This window comes from Monodon monoceros, unplaced genomic scaffold (assembly GCF_005190385.1).
Source record: "Monodon monoceros isolate NGI ecotype Baffin Bay Population unplaced genomic scaffold, NGI_Narwhal_1 Super_Scaffold_15, whole genome shotgun sequence".
NCBI classification, from domain to species: domain Eukaryota; kingdom Metazoa; phylum Chordata; class Mammalia; order Artiodactyla; family Monodontidae; genus Monodon; species Monodon monoceros.
Genome location: NW_021703771.1, coordinates 55978402 through 56004302, shown reverse-complemented (window position 1 = coordinate 56004302; position 25901 = coordinate 55978402). Strand labels below are relative to the sequence as shown.

Sequence of the window (25901 nt, the reverse complement as noted above, 5' to 3'; positions counted from 1 at the left end):
TCCCAAGAGCAAGTTACATAAATCTTTTTAAGAGCCTGAGAGCCCTCATCATAATAATTTCATCAAAATGCGATTACCTGTATCATTAATTTCAAAAGGTAGAAGTATACTATCAACACTATTTCCACAAGCCTCAAAACACTCCTTTGTTTATGAGGATTTTTCTAGATTATTTATTATGTAAATTCTGTGTAATATTTTTGATACCCATGCCAAAAAATTTACTATTAAAAGTCATGTGAAAACATCTTGCCTTGGAGAAATTTCGTATTTCTTTTCAAGCAATAAAGACACATGGGTTGCATCACAATAAAGTCATGATGGGCTCAGTTATGCTGTGGTAACAGACAACTTCAAATTCTCAGTGGCTTAACAGAAAACAAAAGTTTACTCATGTGAAATCCTCTACAGGTCTGGGTAACTATTCCGGGTAGCTGACCTATGTGTGCTGTCAATATTTCAGGCTGTTTTGATCTTCTGGTAGCTAAGTAAGCTCCACAGAGTCTCAAACTGGCAATTCAATGCTTTTCCAGGGCTTGGGGGGAGGAGGAGAGGAATAATACATCATTTCAGCTCAGATTTCATTGGCCAAACCAAGTCCTATGACCACATCTACCCTCAAAGGAAATGCAATATTCCAAAAGGAGGAGATTAAAAATTTGATGAACTCTACTAATGTCTACTATAGGGTATAAGAAAAAATATCAAGTTAAATATCAAGGATGCTACTAAAAACAAGGTTTGGTGAATTTAAAGGAGAAAGATACACAGTTAGGTTAAGTTGATTTCTCTTACATTCTTAAAGGAAGAATGAAAAATTTTCCATTTTTATCTTCATCTTATCAATGAGGGCAATGACAAGGAAATCAATTAATTTTATCGTATGGGCCTCTCAGCATTGTCGAAAAGAAATGACAGCAAAAATGGTCTCAATTTTAGAAATATCAGTCCATGCTTTATTCTAGATGTCTCCAAGTCTTAACGGTACTTGGAAAAAATGGTATATTCCCTGGAACGATGCAGGTCAGAGAGAAATGTTTCAGATTTGTGTGCTGATTTGCCATTAGCAAAATGCTTTTGCAGTCCTCTAATTCCATTCTCATAGTGACTTTCTGACATTGGCAAGCAATTGTCCTCATCCTTATTTTACAGATGAGGTGATTGAATCCAAAGAGGTCAAAATGACACTTATGTTTACAACTATTAAATAGCTAAGATGAAAACAGAAGTCAAAATCCTGACCTGCAGCCCACTTCTCCCTCCACTGTTCAATTCCAGTTCCTCCATAACAGGAGGAACGTAAGCCCATTTGCTGAGAGAACTACCCTGGAAATAAATCTTCCTTAAGTAATTCTAAACACGAATTTCTGTTGAGATAGCTTCAATTTACTTGTGCTTGCACACAAGCTGTATACCAAGTTGGAAGCCTACTGTGCAAGACAAGTTGAAATCAATTCAAATGATGTTTTACAAATATGACTCAATCTACTAGTAGATCAGAGATAAATAAAATATAACAAGCGTACTGACTCGGGATTCATGCTGACTTTCGGCTCACCTGAAGTGGGTAGGAGTTTCAAGTATGATATGGCTTTCACTTCTTGAACCACAGTGCCTTACAAAATGTAGGCTGCAGAAAGCATCACCTACTTGGATTAGTTCCTGTGTCAGATCCCATAGACACACTCTGTGAACACGTTGTTCGTGTATGGGGAAACCTCAGCAGGCTCAGATGAAACTAGTGATTTTCAGATGGGTAGACGCTAAAATTATCTGACATGAATCAGGGGGATTCATGTCTTTGGATTAACTAGTCCGAGAAACAATGCTGGCAAAAATAAATAAGTCCCCCAGCCACTTGTTGTCAATTTGCTTGTCATTTATTTTGAAATCCAGAGGACTCATCTCGTTGTACTTGTTAAACATCGTGGCAATCTCTATTTACTAAATGTGAAAAAACATAATTAATTCCTAGGTGCTGCTTCTCATCTTCATGACATTTTAACCCAGCTTCTAGCAGAACTGACTCTGCAGAAGAGGTACATTGTTTGGCAGTGGTTCTGTTTATGAATCTGCGATACTCTCCTTTGGGAGATGGTAATGATGATTATATTTAGTTAAAGTACTACAAATGAAAGACAAACTAGGCCATGCAAGCAAATGAAGGAGGTAGGGGAGCATCAGTAATTAAAAAACCCCTTTTGCAGATAAATCAGTATTGGAGACATTGCTTTGATTATGGGTATGCCAAGTTGTTGGTTTGGGGTCACATTTGGTCATCGAATTAACCTGATTTAGGACAAAATTGCCAAGAGAGCTTGTGTTATTTACTATTAGAGTAGAATAGGAGAAAGGAAAAGAGCTCATTTAGACACAAAGTCAAAATTTTGTCAGAAAAATACATCTTTTTTTTTTTTTTTTTTGCGGTACGCAGGCCTCTCAGTGTTGTGGCCTCTCCCGTTGCGGAGCACAGGCTCTGGACGCGCACACTCGGCGGCCATGGCTCACGGGCCCAGCTGCTCCGCGGCATGTGGGATCTTCCCGGACCGGGGCACGAACCCGTGTCCCCTGCATCGGCAGGCAGACTCTCAACCACTGCGCCACCAGGCAAGCCCCATCATTGTTTTAAAAATGGAAAGCACAGCAGCCTACAGTCAGCCCCTTATGGATGTTTGGTTCAAGTCAGGGAGCTCCTTCTTTAAGGAAAAAAAATGGAGAACAGAAAGGAATAATCCTGTGAAAGCGTTCTAGGTAAAGAGCACTTTACATAATTATCACATATAATTTTCACAACGACCCTGAAAGGTAGGCACTATTTTCTCCACTTCACATTTGAAGAAATCAAGTTTCCACAAGGACCAACCACTTGCCAAAGGTCACACATACAATAAGCAATAGAGCTAATTTAATTCCTAGTCAGGTTACCTCCAAAGCTCATACTTTCCTTTATATCATGCAGCCATTACAGTATTACAGTATTTTTTTCAAAAAACCTTGTAGTTACTTAAATGAAGGTGCTTATATTTCTCATCATAAACTATATACTATTAAGTCAGAGACGACTGAATTAATTAATGGAAGAAAATATTTTACAAACCACTTTCTGAATACGGGTATCCTGGAATTGTATCACTTTAGTTTTCCACTATCTGAGTCATCATAAAGGAGACTCTTTTCCAGTACAGCATTTCTCAGTATGGGAATCACTCTTATTGCATGCTCTGGCAGAACTGAAAAAGAATCATCAATACTAAAAAATGACTAAGACAAATTCATCTTGGGTATGTAAAATTTTAAAGCTTAATAGAAACACTTTTCAGAAAACCAGTGCTCCGTTCTTATCTACTATTTGAAGACAGCAAACCTTAGGGATCTTCAGTCACTCAGCACATGCGTGTTTGCCCCAAGGTAAATGTGTGAACACTGGGAGATGCAGTTCTTGAGTTTACCTGAAGATGGCATCCATCCCAAGGCTGTATGTGATTTGTATAAGGACTCTCTTTAAATTCGCAAGCACGGTCATAAACTCTTTCCTACTGACTGGGAAATTTGTGCCATGTATGGTAAATAAATCTTCTTTAAGTGACAACACATTAATATGTTCTTCAGATGGTTGCAGATACACCTCATCTTGGGCAGTGCTGATTCTCAAGTCATTTCCCTAAAGAGAAAAGGAAAGTATAAAAGGGTAAAACTGTGAAAAAAGGGATTCTCTTCTCTGTGGATTATCCTCAGTAGGCTTTTAATTTCAGGTTAGCTTCCCCTGTCAGTCAGCATATTTCTAGTATGTATAAAAGGCAGAGAAAGCAATTCAAATATTAGCCTTAACCAGATGCATCACAAAGTATAAGCTTCCTGGTTATGCATGACTTTGCTTCCCCCATTAACTAAAATAATAAATACCTGGCAACTCATAGATATATGTGACTACAAATGTCTCAGTTTTACAGAAGTGTACAAAAATTGCATATTTCAAATATACTATTTTATGGTGAATGGGGGTTGTATAGGAAAATAGGGAAGAAAACTTAGAACAGTATATGAAGCTATTGTTTTAAAAGGACTCTTCTATCTGGGGGAAAAAACCAAACAAACAAGAAAAAAACCTGCAGTTTAATGTTTACAATAGGATAATGGCATCATTACCATTTGGGTTAACATTTTATCTTAGTTCATTCGTATTAATAATATGTAACTTCTCAACATTTTACATTTAGAGAATCCCTTTTATCTCAAAGGAATTCCATGACATACTTCTAGTTTCATACACATACATATGTAATGATATATATCACCCAGATCACTTCATCTAATACTGGGAACATTCATTTTGGGGAAAGAATTTTTTTTATTGATTCTCATGCATGAAAGTTTCAAGACAAAAAACAACAGAGCCTCGTGCTAAATCAACATAGATCCATTTGGACTCATAAATATGCATGAAATGTGTGATTTTGTGTGAGTTGAGGGGAGGAGGGCATGTGTTATGTGAAAGGAAGAGTATGAGAAAGGATGGAAGACAGTCTTTGTGATAACTTTAGCCTTCTAGCATTTGGGAACTGCCTATGGCCCTCCAAATCCCAAAAGCAGTTTCTCCTATATTTTTCTTACCTAAATTAGGAGTTTTGAATTCGATTTAACTGCACCTAAATAAATGTTTCCTTTTCCATTTAGTTCTACCTAATATAAACAAAGAAATCAACAATAAAATCTACTTGGAAGCAAGGAGAGATGGAAAAAGTACAACTATGTAAATCTGTCATTTGCCTAAATACTTTCAGTATCCTTATATTCTTGGGAAAATGGTCATTAAATTTTAAATTTAAATTCCAAATCTGCTCTAAAACTCCCATTTACCATTGGAACCCAATGCCTATGCTCAGTCTTTTAGCTATGCTTCAGAGTGAAACATAAGACTGCCATAAAAAAATTCCCAAAATATGATGTTTTTCTCTAGTAGTATGTAAATTAATGTTAAACTAGCCAAGTAAGGAATAACCTCAAATAACATAAGAGTGTAAAGCAGTTAAATATAAATGACACTTTCCATACTCTACCTCTAAGATGATCATAAGCTGGAGTATGTGTTCTGTATCTTCCTCCTCTTCTTCAAGGTCGTATGATACAGTAAATGTCAATTGTCCTCCAACTGCTGTGAGCTACAAGAGAGGAGATGCGTAATCATTACAGGACTGGAGATGGGTCATTAAATCATGTTTTAGTTATTATTTTAAAATTATTGTATTGCTCTAGAGGGCAGGATTTGGAAGAGGCAGAAATCATGAGGGTGCAGAGTGAGAATGATAGACACTTCTTTAGGAGTAACCTTTATACGAACCTTACCCATCAACAGCAAGCCTGACACAAATATAAATTCATGCGTTATTTTCCCTGGTATTGCAGGCTTGCTGAAATAGGTTAAGTACCAGGGAACCAAACACAGCCCCTCCTGTCATTCTCCTAGTGTGTAGCTTGAGCTTTAAAATTCCCAAACAGAGAAGGATCTTTGTTAAAATTGGGAGATTTCTACCCATCCCTGAGGGTCACTCACTTTCTGTGGGTCTGAATGCTTTCAGCAAAGACATCACTCCATTTCACAGGCACTTTACCTAGACTATAAGCTAAGCTGGGAAATGTTGTTGGTCAAAGAAAAAGAAGTGTAGCAGCAAATTTTATATCATGATAAAATTCAATCAAAACTCCCAAAGAAGATACACTTTCCCCTGTGCAATCAAATATGCTTAGTTTGAATGAATGCTGTTATCCCTTTTCGTTAACCAAACTTCTTTCCTTCCAACATGCATGCCGAGCCCCATACAATGTATGCTTGAGGTTTACATCCTCTGACATTGACAGTAACCTTGCAGAAAGGATAAAAAAATAGGAAAGCAAGATCATTTACAGGATAGGAATCAACACTGGAGCTTGAGTGACGGACTCGATGCAAATGCTACAGTGCTTTTTAAAGAATTCCACCCCAGCATTGTAAATAGACACTCATAAAACAAAGCTGATGATTTGTATTCTGCAGTTTCCTCCATGCTGACAAACAGACCCAGTTTCGCAGCCCTAGGCTTTTTGTGGCCTCTCACAGCAGACCCTGACCACAAAGCAATTCCCGATCATGCTCTGGATTGAAGAGGAGGAACCCGGATTCCTCTCAGAGCTGTTCCATAGGGAATGGAACATAGCTCGCCATGGCTGATTAAACAGGGTTTTAAAATTGCAGCTCCTAATGTCTTCTAAGAGCTCATTACAGGGAGCTCTATAAGGAACTAAAATTCAGAAAACTTTTATTCCCCTGCTCCACTGAGAAATAGCCCTATTCTAATGTCTTTTCATATATAAAATAATAAATATCTCTCTGGATTATAGCCCTTGGCATTATTGTGAGTAATGAGGGGTGAATCTATGTAAAAGGTTTTTGGTTCTATTAAGATAAGCTTCCAAAATTTCACATAGCATGCTTGTTCAAAATCAGCCAGACATTTTCTCAATGACAGGAGTCTAGAAAGGCAGCAGAAAGAATGTTTCATATATTTCAAAGAGGACTTAACTATTCAGAATTTCCTAAATTAATAAAAATATTTAGTAGGAGGTAGGGATTGAGTTTGGGAAGAACATTGGGACATAGATCTATAATGTCACAAACTTTTGAGCTTCCAAATGTATTTTGATTATTTAAAATTTGGATTACATGTTATTATTCTTCTGGAATATGTTTCTTTAAAAAAATAAAAGACCAATGGAAATTAATTCTTAATTTCTTAAATCAATTTGAGAAACTTAAAATTAAAGGTAATTCCCACTTTGCCAATAAAAAGAGCCAAAGTGTATGTAATTTGAGTATCCCAGATGTTAAGACTTAAGATGAAATACAAAAATGTTTGATCTGTTACAATATTTGATTTGTCAATGTATTTTCCATACCTGCTTATAATCAGTCATACAGTATATGAGATAATATAATATGGGAGAGTAATGAGGGTGGAAACGGGGAAAAAAGAACAAATAGAACTACATAGAAAAAGAGAGGGGCCTTTTGCAGGTCAATGATAATATAAAACATGAACTAAGGAATAGAATTAATTCAACCTATTTTCCTGAGGGCTTATAGTAATAGTAGTAATAATAATAATGAAAAACTGGTTTCACATTTCATAAAAACTTTTTTCCAAACTCTTCCACACATATTTGATACCCATGCTTTGGCAACATTAGAACCAGTTTTTGAATCATCTAACAATTTTCACGAGTGAATCTATTTTGCTTCCACCTAAGTTGTGAAAAACAGGAAATTTTAAATAGATGCATGATACTGTTACCAGGTGTTTTTTTCCCCAAACCACAAGTGTTCATTTCTATAATATTAAAATCATTGTCTACTTCATTCATCCTAAGGTGTGTATTTATGATCACCTCTATATAACTACTTAGTCAAGTACTTAGGTAATTTTTTAAAAGACTGTTTAAGATATCATCCTTCGATTGAGAGATTGTACCTCCTAGGAATAATTATTCTCTTTTAAACTCCTTTGCCTCTATTTTTCCTTCAACTCCATAAAGTAATCTCTTCATAAGCAATAAGACCAAGCACTTCCTGGTGGTGCTTCCAGCTAATGTGTCTTCCCCAAAGAGCACATACCATTGTAAGGTCTTTGTAATGATTCAGTTATAAGATAACACCTTCTTTTCTGAGGAATATTGTTTTTGGGGGGAAAAAGTTTTGCAAATACTCAGAATATAAGTTGTCCTTTCATATATGGCTTGGATGAGAAGTTCTGTCTCTTCTCCATCCATGTACTGCTCCATATTCCAAATGCCATTTTTACTTGGCTCCCCCACATGCTTGCTTCTCCACTCTCCTATAATTCCTTCAGTATCCCAATCTTCACTCTCTCCATCAAATCAAATGTGCACAGGGCTGCAAGTCATCAATTAACTTTGTTGTCTCCTCTAGCTGTTATCTCTGGTTATTTGTTAGTTTTGCTGTCAAACTCTAAGATATGTGGTATTACACTCGTTTTCTTTATTTCTACCCATCCACCCTTTTTTTATTTTATCAAGCTGCAGCCTGCTTTCCACCCTTAGTACTTCACTAAAAGTGCTTCTTGAAAGGTCATTTATCAGCTTTATCTAGCAACCATTAATGGGCTTTTGTCCAGTTCTATGTGTCATGTGATAATTCTTGAGTCTTGACTCCTTGGTCTTCTACTACATTAGACTTTTCTGATACTTCTTCCCCTGGAGTACGACAGAGGTCATAACTCTGTCTCTGTGATAGATACATTTTTCTTTTATTCTATACTCAGTGTATCGATGTCTCCAAGACTCTCACTCTCTTTTGGTTATCCTTTCTTATCGACTTTCCATTCCTCTCTCATGGATTGAACTATGTTCATACCTGGTTTCTCAATCTGTATCTTCCATCCTGTCCCATGTCCCTGTATTAATTTGCTCCTGGTGTCATAACAAAGGACCAGTGACTGGGTAAACAACAGAAATCTGAGATCAAGATGTCAGCAGGGTTGGTTTTTCTTAGGCCTCTCACCTTGGCTTGTATTATAGATGGTCATCTTTTTCCTGTGTTCTTCCATGGTCTTCCTTCTGTGTTTGTCTCTGTCCTAATTTCCTCTTCTTGTAAGGACAACAGTCATAGTGTATTAGGGACCACACTAAGAACCCCATTTTAACTTAATTAATTAATTGGAATAAAAGATCCTTTCTCCAAATACAGTCACATTTTGAGGTTCTGGGAGTTAGGACTTCAACATACAATTTTGGGGAACAATTCAGCCTGTAACAGTTCTGTACTGAATGATTGTTCAGTAATGTATCACACACTCAACATACCCAAGTTAATCTTATTATCTGGGTCTTCCCAGGAAACAACTATTTTCTTAACTTCCAGGAAGCATGGGTCAAGCCAATTGCTTTGTTTCTGTACTGTAATTTGGAAACCATAGGTACAACATAATATTGTTTTCACTTTATTTTCTGTATCAGGTTAGTGCCTCAATCCTATTCCTTGAAATGCTTCTTGTCTAACTTTCTGTTCCCATTGCTACATCCCACTCACTAGGTCCTCATCAAGCATTTGAATTCAATTCCCTGACTTCAGTCTTCTTTTTTGGGGAAAGTGTTATCAACAATTACTTCTGTTGTTGCACTTGCCTAATGAAGAACCTCTAGTGGCCCTGGGATCTATGGTATCATTCAAGTTTCTATGCAGTTTCAATACTCTGTAGGATCTATCTAGCCCCCTGTTCACAAAATCTGTGCAGAGATGTCCCAGGGCACTTCAGTAAACTCACAAAGGCACTGTGGGATGTTGTAAATGTTTGAAGGAAATACAGCAATACTATATAATGGTTGGACACCACACAAACAACTAGCTCTACGTAGTTCACAATTTTAACAGATAGTTCTATATTCCTCTAGAGGATGTTCTCAAAATTTTGAGCTATGTTTTTGTTTACTTGCATTTTCAGCCATGTCACATCTTTGTTAAGCAAAGTTTTCAGTGGATGCTGTGATAAACAAAAACAAAAACAAAAACAAGCATTGTACAAAAATCAATGTGAAACAGAAAATAAAGGCAGCAATGTCTGATCTGATTCTCGGTTTTGAGAACTTGAATATTACTCAGCAAGAAAGATCCCATTAGTAAGTAATTGTGGTAATTTATGAAGAAAAGAAATTATTATATTGTCTAAATTTATGTGCATTATTTAATGACTGCTAAGTTGTTAAATTACAAATATTTGTTAAGTTGTTTAGCCCTAACTACTGCGGCATATTTCAGTTGATCTAGAAGGCATTGTGAGAAAAATATGGAGACACTAAGAATACCACAAACTGAAAAAGTTTCAGAACTCCCAATCTAGCCTCTGTATCTATCCATTCTGCTACTTATGTGTGCTTAAAGTAATTTTCCTGCTGCAATTCTCATTCCTACAGCTCTCTGACCATTCAAATGCTGCTTTTCTTTCTTTGCCTGGTTGATGTCCCGCTGGACAGAAGACTGAGGGAAAAAAGTTCTTTCAGCGATATTCTTAAAGTCTACTGAGAAGTCAGTGGCAACCACAACTAGTAAAAGAACTAAAGGACAGAAGAACAGGTAGAGCTCTGTATAAACCAACTCATCCAATAACATTAAAGAATTCTAACCATACATCACATGACATTGGTAAGTTATGTGTACTGGGCATAACTTTAACTTTCCACAATCTTGGACTTTGTAGACTCTATTAATTTTATATTTGAGGTTTTCATATTAGTCCTTTTGGGGAAAACACTGATTTCTCTAATTTTACAGAGCACTGCATGTACAGCCAATAGAACATTTCATTTTCTCCTGCTATTTAGGAACTAAACTGGCATCGTTCTATTGGCTAGAGAAATATGCTTTTCCACAGGTAGAAATAAGTGCAATTCCAGTTTGCTTTAGGGCCTTTCTTATATTTACTGGATGGATTAGACTATATGTACCAGAGGTGAAAATTATATTCCTTTTCAATACAAAGAGAAAGTGAATTTAATGAAAATATTTCATTCCATAAGAGTTCCCAAAGACCTAGCCTTTTACCTTTCCCCTTATCCATTAAGCAAAATTCCCTTTGGGGAGATTCAGATATCAAATTGCGAAGGCGCTGCAAGACAAAGGAGCAGCACCCATCCATCCATTCCTGGAGATGGTTCAGTGCTAAGCCCTTCACTCTCCTGATCCTCAAATTCACCCCATTAAGAAAAGAGCAATGCAAGTAGCTGTTTCCCTTGAATACCTGTTTTAATTCTACCTTCAGGGGAAAGGAACAGCTTGATTGCAAGTAACATTACAGTTACTATGCAATATATAACCTAAAGTCACACTTAATAATGCAGTGTGCATGCAGCACATTGCATTAAAGATCTAATGGGGAAGGAAAGTTTTTCCTCATGAGTGGAAAAGGCTAAAGTTAATTCATAAAGCTAAGCTTTACAAAAGCATTTAGTATTAGGTTTTGTGTGTTCTAGCCTCTCTTTGTTTCCCCCCAATTTAAGAAGTATGGATTGAGGGATGAAGGGTGGATGATCTATGGAGGACAATATATCTGCAAGGAAATTTTTCTCAGAAAAATAAGCCTGGAATATTTGGTCCTCTGATGTCAGAACATCATCACTCTTACTCCACAAAATGGGGTGTGAAACCTAATATTTGCTTTTCTTACAATAGCAAATATTTCAGAAAGGATATACTAAAATCAAATGAGGAAAAGGCTTTGTAATATTGAGCAGGAAAAGTGAAACAGAGCTGTCAATTTCAATTTCGTATCACAAAGAGGGCAGGCGATTCATCTTTCTAGATTCCAAAGCCCCAGAGTATTAAACTCTGAAAAGGTATCCTCCCATTTAAGTGTTTATTAATGCGTTTATTCATGAAGCTCTCTTTCAAAACAGAAAAAGTATTCCACTACAGGTTTTGTTATACTCTTCTGTACATTTATAACATTGAGATAAGTGCATGTTTCTCTCCTTTCAAAACGTGATCATTAGAATAGAACCGATGCAAGGGGATGTTGAATTAGAGAACAGGCAGAATTTACATGGGAGATCTTAAAGTTACATCATCCTTGACGCACAGAAAATGGACTAGGAGTTGTGGGTGTCACATGGGGACAACACGTTCTAGAGATGTTGCTTTGGAAGGCAAGAGGCTACTTTACGCAGTCCAGGAGATACAAAGAAAAAAACTTGAGGAATTTTACTTTCTGCCTGCCTTACTCCCTTTCTTTTCTTCCTCTCTGCTTGCTTTTTCTGCCTTCTTTCCTTCCTTTTACACATCTCGCTCAAACCCTACCCCCACTCCCACCATCTCCGTCTCTCCTCTTTCTTCTGATTTTTTTTTTCCTTTTAGACTTGGCCACTTCCAACCCGATAAGATAATTTTGCATCCCTCTGTACTTTGTATCATCTAAAGTTCATATGTATCCAAAGCAGTGATTAAAATTGTGAATGCGTCAGGGCCAAGGACAGAGTTTTGTGGCAGCCCACCAGGGATACTCCCTCAGTGTAACACTCGTTACCTGATCATTCAGTGTCCTTGCAGCCCAGTCCTCCAACTGCTTACGGAACTACTCACGCATATTTATTCTTCCCAACTTTCACCATGTTTTTCCAAATTCTCACAACCTACCTCCTAGCTAGTATTCATATACAATGTTTCTTATTCATAACGCCAAGAGATATTCATTACAGCATTTTGGTTGGCAGAGGGAAAACAAAGCAATTGTGAGAGATACATCTAGACGAATTAAGAAGTCAATATGAGATTCCCATATGAATTTTTGTTAGATTAGTTGTTTATTCACTTGAGTAATGCCAACCTATCTCCAGCATAAGCTTTCTGTCTCCTGCGTAACAAAGTGAGGCCCAATTATACTTTCCCTATACTCAGTTATGATTCGAAGCAAATGGAATTATAAAGGTTTGATCAGGTAAGAATGTATCTGGTTGCAACTGAAAACCAGACAATTAGTGGTTCTCATATAACAAGAAGTCCAAAGGTAGAGAGATCAAATTTTTAAAAATTACAATGAATGGGTTAATCTTTTTCTATTTCATGTATTTTCTACAAATGCCTAGATCCTTCTGGGGGCACTTAAAAATATAAACATCTCATGAACAGATTTGCTAAACTTTACATAGAAGACGAAGCACTTAGAAGTACAACATCCCATACATAAATTAGTATTTAGTGTTTTCTCTAAGTTCTCTGACTTAGAGAACTACTTGCTACCTTGTGACATGCACTGATCAAATACTGAGTTGAAATAGTACCGTCTCAACAGATGCGAGTAAATGGTAGCAGCCAAATTCTCCAAACTGTTTTTTGTTATCAAGCCCAGACTCAAAAATAGGATTTTTGCAACAGCTGTTTTTCTTCTGTTTACTTTTTATGTTTGGATGGAAGCTTCCATTAGTACTCTTTCTTTGGGTTGGATTAATTTATGAGTAAACATTCAGTACAAAAAATACATGTAGCATATTATTAAACATTGATCTAATCAAATAAACCATAAATTATGGTTTTATATATACGTATGTTTCGTATTGACTAGGGCTTAATTTTTTTCTTTAAGTTCTCTGCCAAGAAAACAGAAAACTATATCCTCATGATATACAACGTTGATCTGATTAAAATAACAGGACCCATTTTAATCCAAGTTCCAGTAAGTTAAATAGAAACAGACTTACTATTTTCACATAAATGACGAATGAAAACAAAATATACAATCCTTGTGGAAAATTTATGAAAACACTGTAAAAAAGAGTTATCAGCATTGCTATTTTCTATGTGAATGAGAATTTTAGTTAACCTTTCTCTTACTGCTTAAGTATTTTGTCTCATAAGTATATTCATTACTTTGGATAGTATATGGCTATTGTATAGCCTTTTCCCCTCACATTGCAAAAGTAGCAACAAGAGTGTAATAAACAGAGCTTTCCTCTTGCCCACAGGCAATTCTAACAGTTTATATCTTTAGCAACACTAAATATGGTTGGAACTGCTGCATGTTTAAATAAGTTCAATTAATTTTAGGTTACATTATTTAAATAGAGGTTATTTTGAAATAGCAGTCAACTTATCTCCCTCAAAAGCAGAAGCCAGAACACATCTTGGAATACTATTCTGATTTGACGCTAAATTGATCTACCACTATTCTCTTCTCTTTCTTTCCTCATTTGTGAACTCTGCAGGTGATTCTTTATTAACAGCAGTAGAAGCTGATTATGAATTTTAGAAGACAACATTCCCAAATGTGCAATGGAAACTAGAGGAGAATCAACAGGCTAATAAAATACATTTAAGTATCTTCTTCCAGAATGAACAGATAAAGGGCTGTGTTAGTTATCTGATGTCTATTAATATAGGGGTCAGATATAAATCACACCAAAGATCAAACCCATTCCTGGAGATTTTCCGGACCTAATTTCAGATCCTGGTTCTGCCTCTAAATTGCTGTATGGCCCTTGGGAAAGTTATTTATGCCTTCAGAGTCTCAGTTGATTTTCACTAAAATGAGCTGAATTACACCTACCTCAGAATTTTGTTCTGAGTATGAAATGAGAAAATACAAGGTAAATTCCTCACCCGGCACCTAGCATATAGTATATAAGTAAAAAATATTGTAAGTTATACTGTTTTAATATATTTTCAAAATTAAATATATACACACTTCACACAAAAAAATCTAATCATAATAATATTCATTTCACAATTCTAAATGCACTTTAAAATCTTAGGTTTTCTGGAAGAGTCACAGTGATGGCAGGATTCAGATCTTATTCATGTTTTAATGTTTCCCTCTGGCACTCTGCATAAGTATCTCACAGATAGTAGATGGTACATAAATATTTGCTGAATTTTAATCAAATTAAACACCATATATCATTTCAATATATGATATTGAATAGATGGAGAAAGCATTAAAAAAACTTGGAAAATTTGTACGACTCCATGAGATAACTTGCAGTTGTTATTAAAGTAGGTCTTTATTGGTCTCTCTATTATTATCTTTATCAGTCCTAAAAACAAACCAAACCAGACATATCTATTTGAGATTTTTGGTGATTCGAGCTTACCACAGGAACTTACTGTACTGCTGACTGGCAAACTATAAATGCATTTGTTTTAAAATAAGGAAGCTTTAGCACTGGGAAGTTTGATCTGAAGTTGAAGGGAAAAAAATCAATATTTAAGTCATTTAGACATTTACACACATGAAGCAACTATACGCCATTACTTTTCACCAGCTTCTATATGCTAGGATAATAGTGCAATTTCCAGCACTCCCTAATACATATTTTATAAGTCATATGCACATTTTCAATACGTTCTGATACATTGGCAAATAATGTACTCTCTATATTAAGAAGAGACCTAGCATATAGATTAAAGGAAGCAATAATCCAACTGCAATCACAGCTAGTAAGAGCATATTCTTGATATCACCGTTTAAGAGAGTAGTTGACAAATTAGAGTTCATTCAAAGAGGAATGACCAGGATGTTGATGGCTCTAAAAGCTGAGCAAAAGGTTTAGAAAGGTAATAGGAATCTTTAATCTTAAAAAAGAAAAAACTTAGGGAAAACATGATTGTTTTCTTGAATGTCTGAGGCTCTAGCTTGTACAATAGGAAAAAAACGTGCTCTGTTTGTAGCACAGAAATTGAGCCTATATAAGGAAGTGGGGAGAAGGAGTACTGTTTGGTCATGTGGAAAAATTAACTTCTAATATCTAGAACTGTTGAAAATTGAATGAACTACCTTGTAGGGTATCCATATCCCTGAAGATATATGAATAGAGCTTCATCTGTCCAGGATGATGGAGGAGGAATGCCTATATCAGCTGAAAGGTTGGACTAGATCTGAAGTCACTGGGCAACTTGAAATTCCACCATGCTAAGTTTTACAGCTACTTTATTATTGTTGGTGACTAAATATCAGGGTAACCCTCTGCAATTTCTATTGTAGAGCCCCAGGATAGTATTAGTTTTATATACATCTGCTTTCTGCTCTGTGATTTTAGAGATAAAAAATTTATAGGAAAGAGCAACACATTTTATTAAGAGAAAACTACTTGTATACACAAAGACAGAATGGCACAGTGGGAAAAAGAACATGTTCTGGAGCTAGATTTCTGGGGAAGAAATAGTCAGCTCTGCCTGCCACTTATTAATTGCTTATGACTAGAGCAAATTACTTAATCTCTCTTTGTCTCAAATCTTCATCCGAAACATGGATATGATACAACAGTAAATGCTTTATAGGGTTGCTGTGAGAATTCAATTGAATAATCTAGAATAGTGCTTGACACTTTACAAGTGTTGAATAAAGGTTAGCTGCTATCATTGTTCTTGTTGCTATTATGTAAAACAATCTCCAAAAGTTTGTAACCATCCAGAGCAAGATTCTCTGATTACCACATCATTGCAACAAATCAGTATGATCTGGGTATTTTTAAGCTTGAAAACAAACATTTGTCACATTTTTAAGCAATATATGCATAATATAAAATTACGGTAGGTCTCAAATTAAGGGACCCAATTACTGAGCCTTATATAATCAAGCAAACATTTAAGCAAACATTTATATAAAACTTTAGAATTTCAATAGCACTTTTGGCATCATTTTATTTACTCTTGAAAAATCTCATAAGTATTATTATTATTATATCATATCATATACAGGGGGAAATTAAGGTTCCAAAAGGTTAAATTGTTCAAGGTCACACTTTTACTTTAGTGATATCGAGATGCAGCCTTGATTTACCTTTTTAAATTCAAGACTCTGTATGTCTCCCTCCTTCTCTCTCTCTCTCTCTCTCTCTCTCTCTCACACACACACACACACACACACACACACACTCAGTGTGCATGGTATCTATAATGCAAAGATCCTGTGCTCCAGAATAGGACTGACTCACTCTCCATTACATTTACTGTGTGACTTTGGACAAATTAATTTAATTCTATAGTATACATTGTGTTATGTCTAAAAGAGAATGAAAATACCTACCTTGAAGGGTCTTTGTAAAATAATTCATGAGAAAAACTATGTAAAACCTATTCTTCATGTTCTACACGAGGCATATTGAATTTATTCAAACATAGTCTCATTTTCTCTTATAATTATTCTGGGAACTGAGCAAGCTTAAAATAAGTTTGTTAATTTGAGTCTAAGTGTTCATGTAGAAAATAAAATACTGCTGTTTCTTAAACATGAAAATATATTACCTTCATTAATAATGAGAAGAAAAAGGAAAACTTCTCTAAAATACCATTGCTCACTCATTGAATTGGTAAAGATCCAAAAGTTTGATAACATACTCTATTGGTGAAGGACTTAGGGAAACAAGCACTTTCATGCATTGGTGGTGTATGTATAAAATCTATGGGATCGGGGCTTCCCTGGTGGCGCAGTGGTTGAGAGTCCGCCTGCCGATGCAGGGGACACGGGTTTGTGCCCCGGTCTGGGAAGATCCCACATGCCGCAGATGGGCTGGGCCCGTGAGCCATGGCCGCTGGGCCTGCGCGTCCGGAGCCTGTGCTCCGCAGCGGGAGAGGCCACAACAGTGAGAGGCTTGCGTGCCGCAAAAAAAAAAAAAAAAAAAAAAATCTATGGGATCGATTTGGTAATATCTAAAGTACAAATGCATATACACTTTCATATGGCAATTTTACTTCTGGAAATTTATCCAACAGTTATACTTGCACATGTAAGATATAGCTAAGCACGTGATTATTCATTGCAACAATGTTTGTACTAGAAGAGCATTGAAAATAGACCCATGTCCATCAACAGTGATCATTATTGGACATATTAATAATGATAATAATGGCGATGGCAAATATTCTGCAATGTGGCTGTACATATATTAACTCCTTTAACCCTCAAAATAATATTCATACAGCCTTATGAGACAGGCATATTGTTATCATTGTTACATTTATTTTAAAGGTGAGAAAACTGAAGCATTGGGTGATTATATAACTTGCTCAAGGTTATAAAGTTGGTAGGTGGTGAAACCAGGACTTGAACCTCATGACCTAGCACTAGAGTCAAAGTTTAACCTCTTTTATGACTGCTGAATGAATTTGGGTGCATCTATTCAACAAAATAAAATTAACCAAAAGTTATATATGTAAGTGTATATATATATATATATTTCTATACATGGAGGAGAAAAATATTTATCCCTTAATATGGAATTATTTTCATCACATTAAATAAAAACTATAATGTGCTTTTATAATATGTATGTCATACTACCATTTACATAAAATGAGAAAAATTATATATATGCATATATAATATATATATATATACATAAAAAGTAATGTAGAAATAGGGAAAATAAGAGTCAACCCCAAAATACATGGCAGTTACTATTTTGATATTATTTATTCTTAATTTATCAGATGAAATAACTAATAGAATCAACATCACTAGCTGGGATATCTGAGTAAGGTCAAATATTTGTGATTTAAGCACCTGCAAAACGGCCCTGGTAACCAGGGAGAAAGTGCATTTTATAAAGAATGCTTTGCACATATATTTAGAGGGGTTTCTGGAATAGTGATACTGAGGAAATACAAAGAAAAGGGAGTCAGGAGACTTGAGTGTTAGCTAGCCCTGCTCAAACCAGATGTGTAATTTAAAAAATATTTGTTTCTGAAGAACAAAACCAAAACCAGACTCTGAATATGGATGTGAAAAGAGCTGACATGATGTCTCAGTTCATGAGTATTTCACAGAAGTATGACTTCTGTAATACTTATATGACATATTTATCTGAAAAGAGCTTTAAAATCATCATCTTTACTGTGCAAGTTTCAATGATTTTCCTGCTATTTTACTGTATTATTTTGAGATTTCTAAGAAGTAATATTAGTATATTTTGGAGACTACATATATGTACATTTTTATTATTTGACACCTTTAGTTCTAAAATTCTCTGACTAAATGACAATAGAAATCTGATACATCAGACTTCTTGCTTCAATAGTGAAACTAATATGCAGAAATGATTGCACTCAAGTAAATATATTACACAGTATTTTAGATACGCCTTGCCCTCATTTCTTTTCTTTTTTTTTTTTCCCGTTGCGGAGCACTGGCTCCGGACGCGCAGGCTCAGCGGCCATGGCTCACGGGCCCAGCCGCTCCGTGGCACGTGGGATCTTCCCGGACCGGGGCATGAACCCATGTCCCCTGCATCGGCAGACGGACTCTCAACCACTGTGCCACCAGGGAAGCCCTCTTTTCATTTTAAGTAGATAAATCATTACACTAAAATATCCCTACCTGAATCTACAAATTTCATCACTCATATATTAAAAGTACGTCAGACTCTGGACTCCTTAACTCAAAACAAAAACAAAAACCAAAAACCCGGAAGTCAGGGAAAAACAATAGCCAAAATGTTAAGATAAAGTTTAGTATTTCTTGTAAGATATAGGAGAAAATTTGTGATTTTTCTACTAAGTCCCCCAATTCCCATAAACTGTAGGTACGCTTTTATAACAAAGGGAGTATAAATAGTGTTCCTTACTATTTTCTAAGAAAACAGAGTTTCTGCCATACAAAGGCAGACAGACCCTTAGGACACTCCATTCTGCTAAGAGTTCAAAAGGCACGTAAAAGCAGCCCCATCAATCACAACATGAAACACACACTTTCTCACACTCTCACAGGGGTGCAAATATTTATGCAGCTTTGGACACTTATTTTCTTCATGCACTTTCACATCAGCATAGCAGTTGTATACTTTTTTGCGGGGGGGGGAACATTTATGCAGTCTTTGAACTTTAGCATATTGCACTGAATTTCGTAGTACATACTTTATTTTATATACTATTTCTAAAGCTTTCAACATCTCTGGTATTTCTCTTTCTTCTCAGTCATAACTGAACAACCCTCCCACACAGACCAGCTGTTTCTCTATTTAAAAGAAGGCAAGTGATTTAACATCATAAATACCAAATTGCATCTCAAGGTCAGAGTCAAAAGCTTTTATGTCTCATTAATGTTTAGTCTCCTCATCAGTTTTTCTCGTTGAGCTACCATTTATATTTTGGTACATGGAAAAGCATGGGACTTGTATTATCAGTTAAAACAGAAGGTTAGCTCCAGCTACTAATGACTAATATAAAACATTTCCAATTAAACGTGTAGTACCTCATATACTTTGTAAATGGCAACAGCAAAACTTCATCAGCTTTCTGGTCCATTTACTAGCAACTTCCCTTCCCACTGAGGGAGAAGAAGGAAAACACGTCTTTGAATTAATCCATCCCCTAAGTGCTGAGACATAAAAATATGGACCTTTACCTCTCTCCTAAATCAAATCAGTTAGGCCACTCATATAATTCTTGGAACTGATAGATTTAATTTTAAAATATTAGATATTTCTTAGAAATTCACTAAAAGTAGGTAATAAAGAAAACCTATATGCATCACTGTCTGATTTTAGCACTCATTTATTCAATGATAAATAAGCAGAAGTGTGATAACATGAAGAACCTCCCATCGTTTTAGAGTCTACAGCAGTATTTCTGAAAGTAATCATGTATGAAGAAGTTGATGGCAAATCAACTGACTTCATTTATTTCCCCACCTGTAAAAGGACTTTTAATTTATGCCTTTTAGCCTCCAAATACTTGTCTTATCATAAGGAAAACATCGGACCAAAGAAGATATGTGATCTGCCCAAAGCCAAAGTGTAAATAATGGCAGAGATTCTGGGACGTGGTTTCAGTTCTGCGTCTCTACATGTGTTCATAGATACTATTTGCTTAGGACAACATGTTTTCTGTTCTATTTTGTTATAATTGTTTTAAAATACTGTCACAAATTCTTTGACACCCATCCGAGTGAGAGTCAAAGGGGGTATCTGTCCTCTCTCTTGAATCTGAATGGGTTTGTGATGGCTTTGACCAATGGAATATCGTGTGCAATTTGAGGTAAGGTCATAAATCATCATTAAGTTTTGCCTTATTTTCTGGGTACATATTCTATTGGAACTCTGCGCTGTCATGAAGGTTCCTACTACCCTAAGGCCACCATGCTTTGAGGAAGCCCAAACTACATATATTGGTCATGTGTGGGATGCCTGGTCTGTCTCAGGTGAGTTCAGCCTTTGAGCTATTGCATTCCAGGCAATAGCCATGTATGTGAAAAAGCTTCCAATGGTTCAATTCACTCACAACCATTCAAGTCTGCCCGCCAGAGCCCCAAGATATTACTGAGCAAAGAGTAGCCATCCCTGCAATACTCTGTTCAAATTCCTTACCTGCAAAATTTGTGAACATATTAAAATAGCTGTTTTACACTACTAATTTTGAGGTGGTTTGTCACTCAGCAATAGATAACTGGAAAACTCTTAGATCTTAGTTTTCTCCCATATGGGTTAAGCACGCTGGCTAGTTTGATACATTTAGCTATTGCCAGTCAAAAGGTATACTGTTCTATAGCTTAGCTTTTCTTAAATGACCTTTCTTTAGAGCTATAATTCTGCCATCCTTTTGCATATTATTTTTATGAGCATAGAACAGCACTTTTTTTTTGGTTAAATTTCTTTTTTAAATTTCATTCACTAAACATGTATTGAATATATAATCTATATTTTAAAAATTAATAGATTTCAAACATATAGAGATGAACAGAATAAAATAATTGTTCTCCAGAGAGTGTGGGGAGAGAGAGAGCTGCTGTTTGATTTTTTTGTCCTTATTTTCCTCTTTCTCCTCTTTTTATTTTATAATGAAAGCATTTAGGACTTTAGATTTACCCTGAATACTGCTTTTGCATCATCTGAGTTTTTGCTTTATCATACACTGTTTTCTAGATTATATATAATTGTAATTTAAATTTCTTTTTGCAGGATAGTTATTTTACAGCATGTTTCAAGATTTTAATTCATTTATTACTTTTAATTTATATTTGACCACACCATGATCAGAGACTGAAAACTAAACATTTTCTGGTTTTAGAATTTCTGAAAAGTGTGTGTGTACATGAGTATGCCTGTGTAGTCTGTCATGAGACTGATTTTTAAAATATTCCATCAGTATAGGCCCTATTTATGAATATAAAATTAACAAAGTGCTATTATTTATTTTTTAATCTTCAGTAAGATTTATCAATGTTTACATCCTCTCTCCTTACCTTTCAAAGATTGAGTCATGTATTAAAGTCTATCACTGCTACAACTGTTTGCTTGCATATCAATAAAATAGTGTCAAGGAATATGCAGTGAGTATTCTTCAAACATAAGAAGAAATTCATGATATACTGGCATAGTTTTTATTCTAACAAAGAAAGCCTGGGGTAAACTAATGATATGCATAGTTTCATATCTATAAGACAACATTTGGAGCATTTCTAACTAGCAAGTAATTCTAAGAAAATATACTAACCATATAATTTATTTATTTAAAATTGTAAATTAAGAATCAAATAATTAAACATAAACAATAAATTTCACTATTTCTAAAAATGTTATCAAATCTGACAATATACTTTGGATGCACTAAGAATTTCAAAAATGAGAGGAAAAAGAACATCCAGGCAAAGTATTTTTTATGCAAGGTAATTTGCATAATAAATTTATAACAAATTAATGCCTTAATAGACATTTTTAGAGTTACATTATATTTAGCTAATGAGAACTGAAATGTTAATGTGTATCATAATCATCAGGCAAGCACATTCATCATTTTATTAACTTTTTCTGTCTTATTTTATACATCTGACATTCAAGAAAATTTGATCATTTTTCTGGACCAAATAAAATTGTTATAATTTTAGTTATTATCAGGTAATTCAATAAGCATATTTTAAATATGGCTTGGTATTAAGCTTGGCCTTATGCAAAAGCATGTATAAATCTAAGGATATAGCAAAAAGAACCAGGTATTTCTATTTTGGTTCAATTTACAAAATGTGAATCTTTTTTAATGTCAAGTTAGAAAGACAGAAAAGCCTGGCAGCTGTGTCAATGGATGAAAAAGGTGGGGTGAAGCGAAGTTTGCTCTTTTGGAGGAGTACTGATTATGCACAGCATGTGAGGGGAGAAAGCAAGAGCACCGGGGGTCTTTGAGTCATCTTGTTAAAGCTCATAGGTTCCTCACCATGGCTTGATAAGAACGAAACAAAACAAACCCAAAGTGTGGATACTCTAGGAGCATAATAATTAAGAAGAACCCTTTTTTTTTGTCCACAAACTATACATTGAAATAAATAATGTTTGTTTTCTTCCAGCTCAATTGGTTCTAAGCTTCCCAGTCCCTGGAATTTTCTTGCTTGTCAATCATGCCAATGTGAGCATTCAATTCTGAGTATAAAACATGCTCAGATGAGTCAATACGCTCATGTAAAGGCTGGAATTACGAAATTATCTTTTTAATATTTCAGAAATGTGTTTGAAATTTTACTTCCAGCTTTTAAATCATACATTTTGTCTAAAATAAACTAGAATAAGATAAGATTAACTTAATGTACTGCATTTCGTTCACTTAAGCACACAGGCCACAATTTGTAGTAGGTTAATGAGATGAACTCACTTGAGTCCATTGACAAATTTCTCTTTTTTTCATATAGTTTCATAAAGACCCAGAGTCAATGATCAGTTTTATGCCTCCTAGTATTTGCCTAGGTTGTTTAACACTTGAATACTTAAACACACATTCCATGTAACTCATTTTCTAAATTGCATGAAAGTATATACACAATTAATAATGAGCATATTAACTGATTTATTCACATCAATATGGCTTAATTTTAATAATGCAGTTTTGATTTTTCAACTGTTCATAAGTGTACCCTCCCAAGTAAACATTATTTTGCTTCAATAAAATTTACTCATTTAATTTAAACTAAATTCATGTTAATTGATTTCTTATCACAAAAATAGCTCCAACTTCCCTGGCGGTGCAGGGGTTAAGAATCTGCCTGCCAATGCAGGGGACACGGGTTCAATCCCTGGTCCAGGAAGATCCCACATGCCGCAGTGCAACTAAGCCCATGTGCCACAACTACTGAGCCTGCGCTCTAGAGCCCACAAGCCACAACTACTGAGCCCGCGTGCCGCAACTACTGAGCCCACGTACCACAACTACTGAAGCCCACGTACTGCAACTACTGAAGCCCGTGCGCCTTGAGCCCGTGCTCCACAACAAGAGAAGCCATCTCATTGAGAAGCCCACGCACTGCAATGAAGAGTAGCCCCCGCTTGCCGCAACTAGAGAAAGCCCGTGCACAGCAACAAAGACCCAATGCGGCCATAAATAAATTAATTAATTAAAAAAAAATAGCTCCAGTACAACATGTGTATGGAGCAGAAATACCATTATTACATTCTTTCTTCAATTTAGCTCCCATTTTTGTTATACTTTGAACATCCTGACTCTGTGATATAAGTGAAAAACACAAAAGTCAGCAATAGGTGAGCTCTGAGGAGCTTCTACATAATAACAAACAGCTGGATTGGTAGAATTATTATGATAAATGATTCACTTTTGGGGTTTTAACCTAAATATGTGGCATTATACATCATTTATAATGGCTGAATATGTGGACATTAATTACTTCAGGTTTTTTTAATGATAAATATAGTCTGTTTTACATGATGCCCATATTCCCAGACCTCACAAACGCATGGGTAGAAATGAGGTCTCACTGACATTGGTGTCCAATAAAGATAGTCTTAGACCCCTTTCATTTCCAAAGGAAATCTGTTTTAGTCTCTCATCAAGACACCTCTTCATTAGGTGGCTGCTGGTGCCCATAGCAGGAACCCAGATTCATGCAAAGCTGCTCCTAACTCTCAGGATATCAAATCTGCTCTTGGTTAGATGTAGGGAAAATGGGCTTTTCCTCTGCTGTGTTTCACAGTTTGTCTCACAAAATTTTCACAAAAATATCTTACTCATTTTCAGTCCTCCACCTTTTTCTCTATTGTAATGAGGATTCAAATACCAGTTTCTCACAGCCCTCCAGGAAGGTGAGAGGAGAAAAAGGGACAAAAACTATGACATCTTCCCTACTGATTTTTTTCATCCCATTATTTCCTCCTGGTCTTTTGCACAAAATAACTCTCACCTCCTTCTGACCAAAGATACAAGCATCCGTATATATTATATTAGTTTCCAATTGCTGTCAGAACAAACTTAGCAGCTGGAAGCAACACAAAATTATTATGTCACAGTTCTGTAGGTGAGAATTCCAAAACGGGTCTCACTGGGCTAAAATGGCTAAATCATGGTGTCAGCAGGACTGCATTCATTTCTGGAGGTTCTAGGGGAGAATCCATGTGCTTGCTCATCAGAGTATTGGCAGAATTCAGTTCTGTGGTTATAGAACTAAGGTTCCCATTTCCTTACTGGCTGTCAGCCAATGCCCATTCTCAGCTTCTAGAGGTCATCCACATTCCTTGGCTCATGGGCCTGTCCATCTTCAAAGCCAGCAATAATGGACAGAATCTCTTTCATGCTTAGAATCTCTCCTTCCTCTTCCTCCATGGTCACATCACTCTGACCTTCTCTTCTGCCTTCTGCTTCTAACTTTAAGGCCTCATGTGATTAAATTGAGCCCACCTAGATAATCCAGGATAATCTCCCCATCTCAAGGTCCTTAAACTTAAGCACATTTGCAAAGAACTTTTTGTCCTGTAAAGAAAATTTTATAGGTTCTGGGGATTAGGACGCGGACATATTTGGAGGGGTCATTATTCAACCTACCACATATATCAGTCAATATAAAGAAATTCTTGAGGGGTCACTAGTCACCAGCTCTGTAAACAGATCCAGAATTCCAATTTGGAATCAAGAGCTGTGATATTGCAATAGTAAAAATAAAACGTGGGGGAGGGGAAATATGGAGAAAGAAAAAGGGACTTGCAATTATAGATTTTGCTCTAAGATACAGAATGGCTGCACAATTTCCATGGAGCAATAGGAGTTAACAGATTAAATCATAACACCCAGAAAAGGAAGGCTTACATTGAAAATTCTGACAGGTTTCTAACAACAGGACTGCAGCCCTAGCAGACACAGCTATAATAAGACCATATACTTTCCCTATGTATCTAATGACATTTTGCTGAGTTTCAAGCAGGAAGAAGCTGAGATCTCCTTAGAATATAAATCATGTCAAAAGTAAGAGTTAAACTCCAAAATAAATTAAGTAAAACTTAAAGTGACTTTCTAAGCCTAGCACATAGACACAAATTAGGACCATATTGTACATAAACTGTGTGATGACAATATTCTGACAAACATGAAAATGTCTTCTTTAAATAGACAGCTATATTTTTCAGGATATTGAGCTAAAAAGAAAGAACACTTGTATAATGCAGTT

The 25901-nt window shown here is 35.8% G+C and overlaps 1 protein-coding gene across 1 annotated transcript in view; it reads right to left on the bottom strand.

The window, feature by feature from the left end:
* Positions 1–25901, bottom strand: part of LAMA2 (laminin subunit alpha 2) — a 448946-nt gene that overhangs the window by 252435 nt on the left and 170610 nt on the right. The window contains exons 12-13 of the mRNA XM_029224020.1: positions 5058–5159; positions 3450–3661 (exon numbers count right to left, since the gene is read on the bottom strand). Of these exons, the coding sequence (XP_029079853.1) occupies positions 3450–3661; positions 5058–5159 (314 nt within the window). The remainder of the gene's footprint in view (positions 1–3449; positions 3662–5057; positions 5160–25901) is intronic.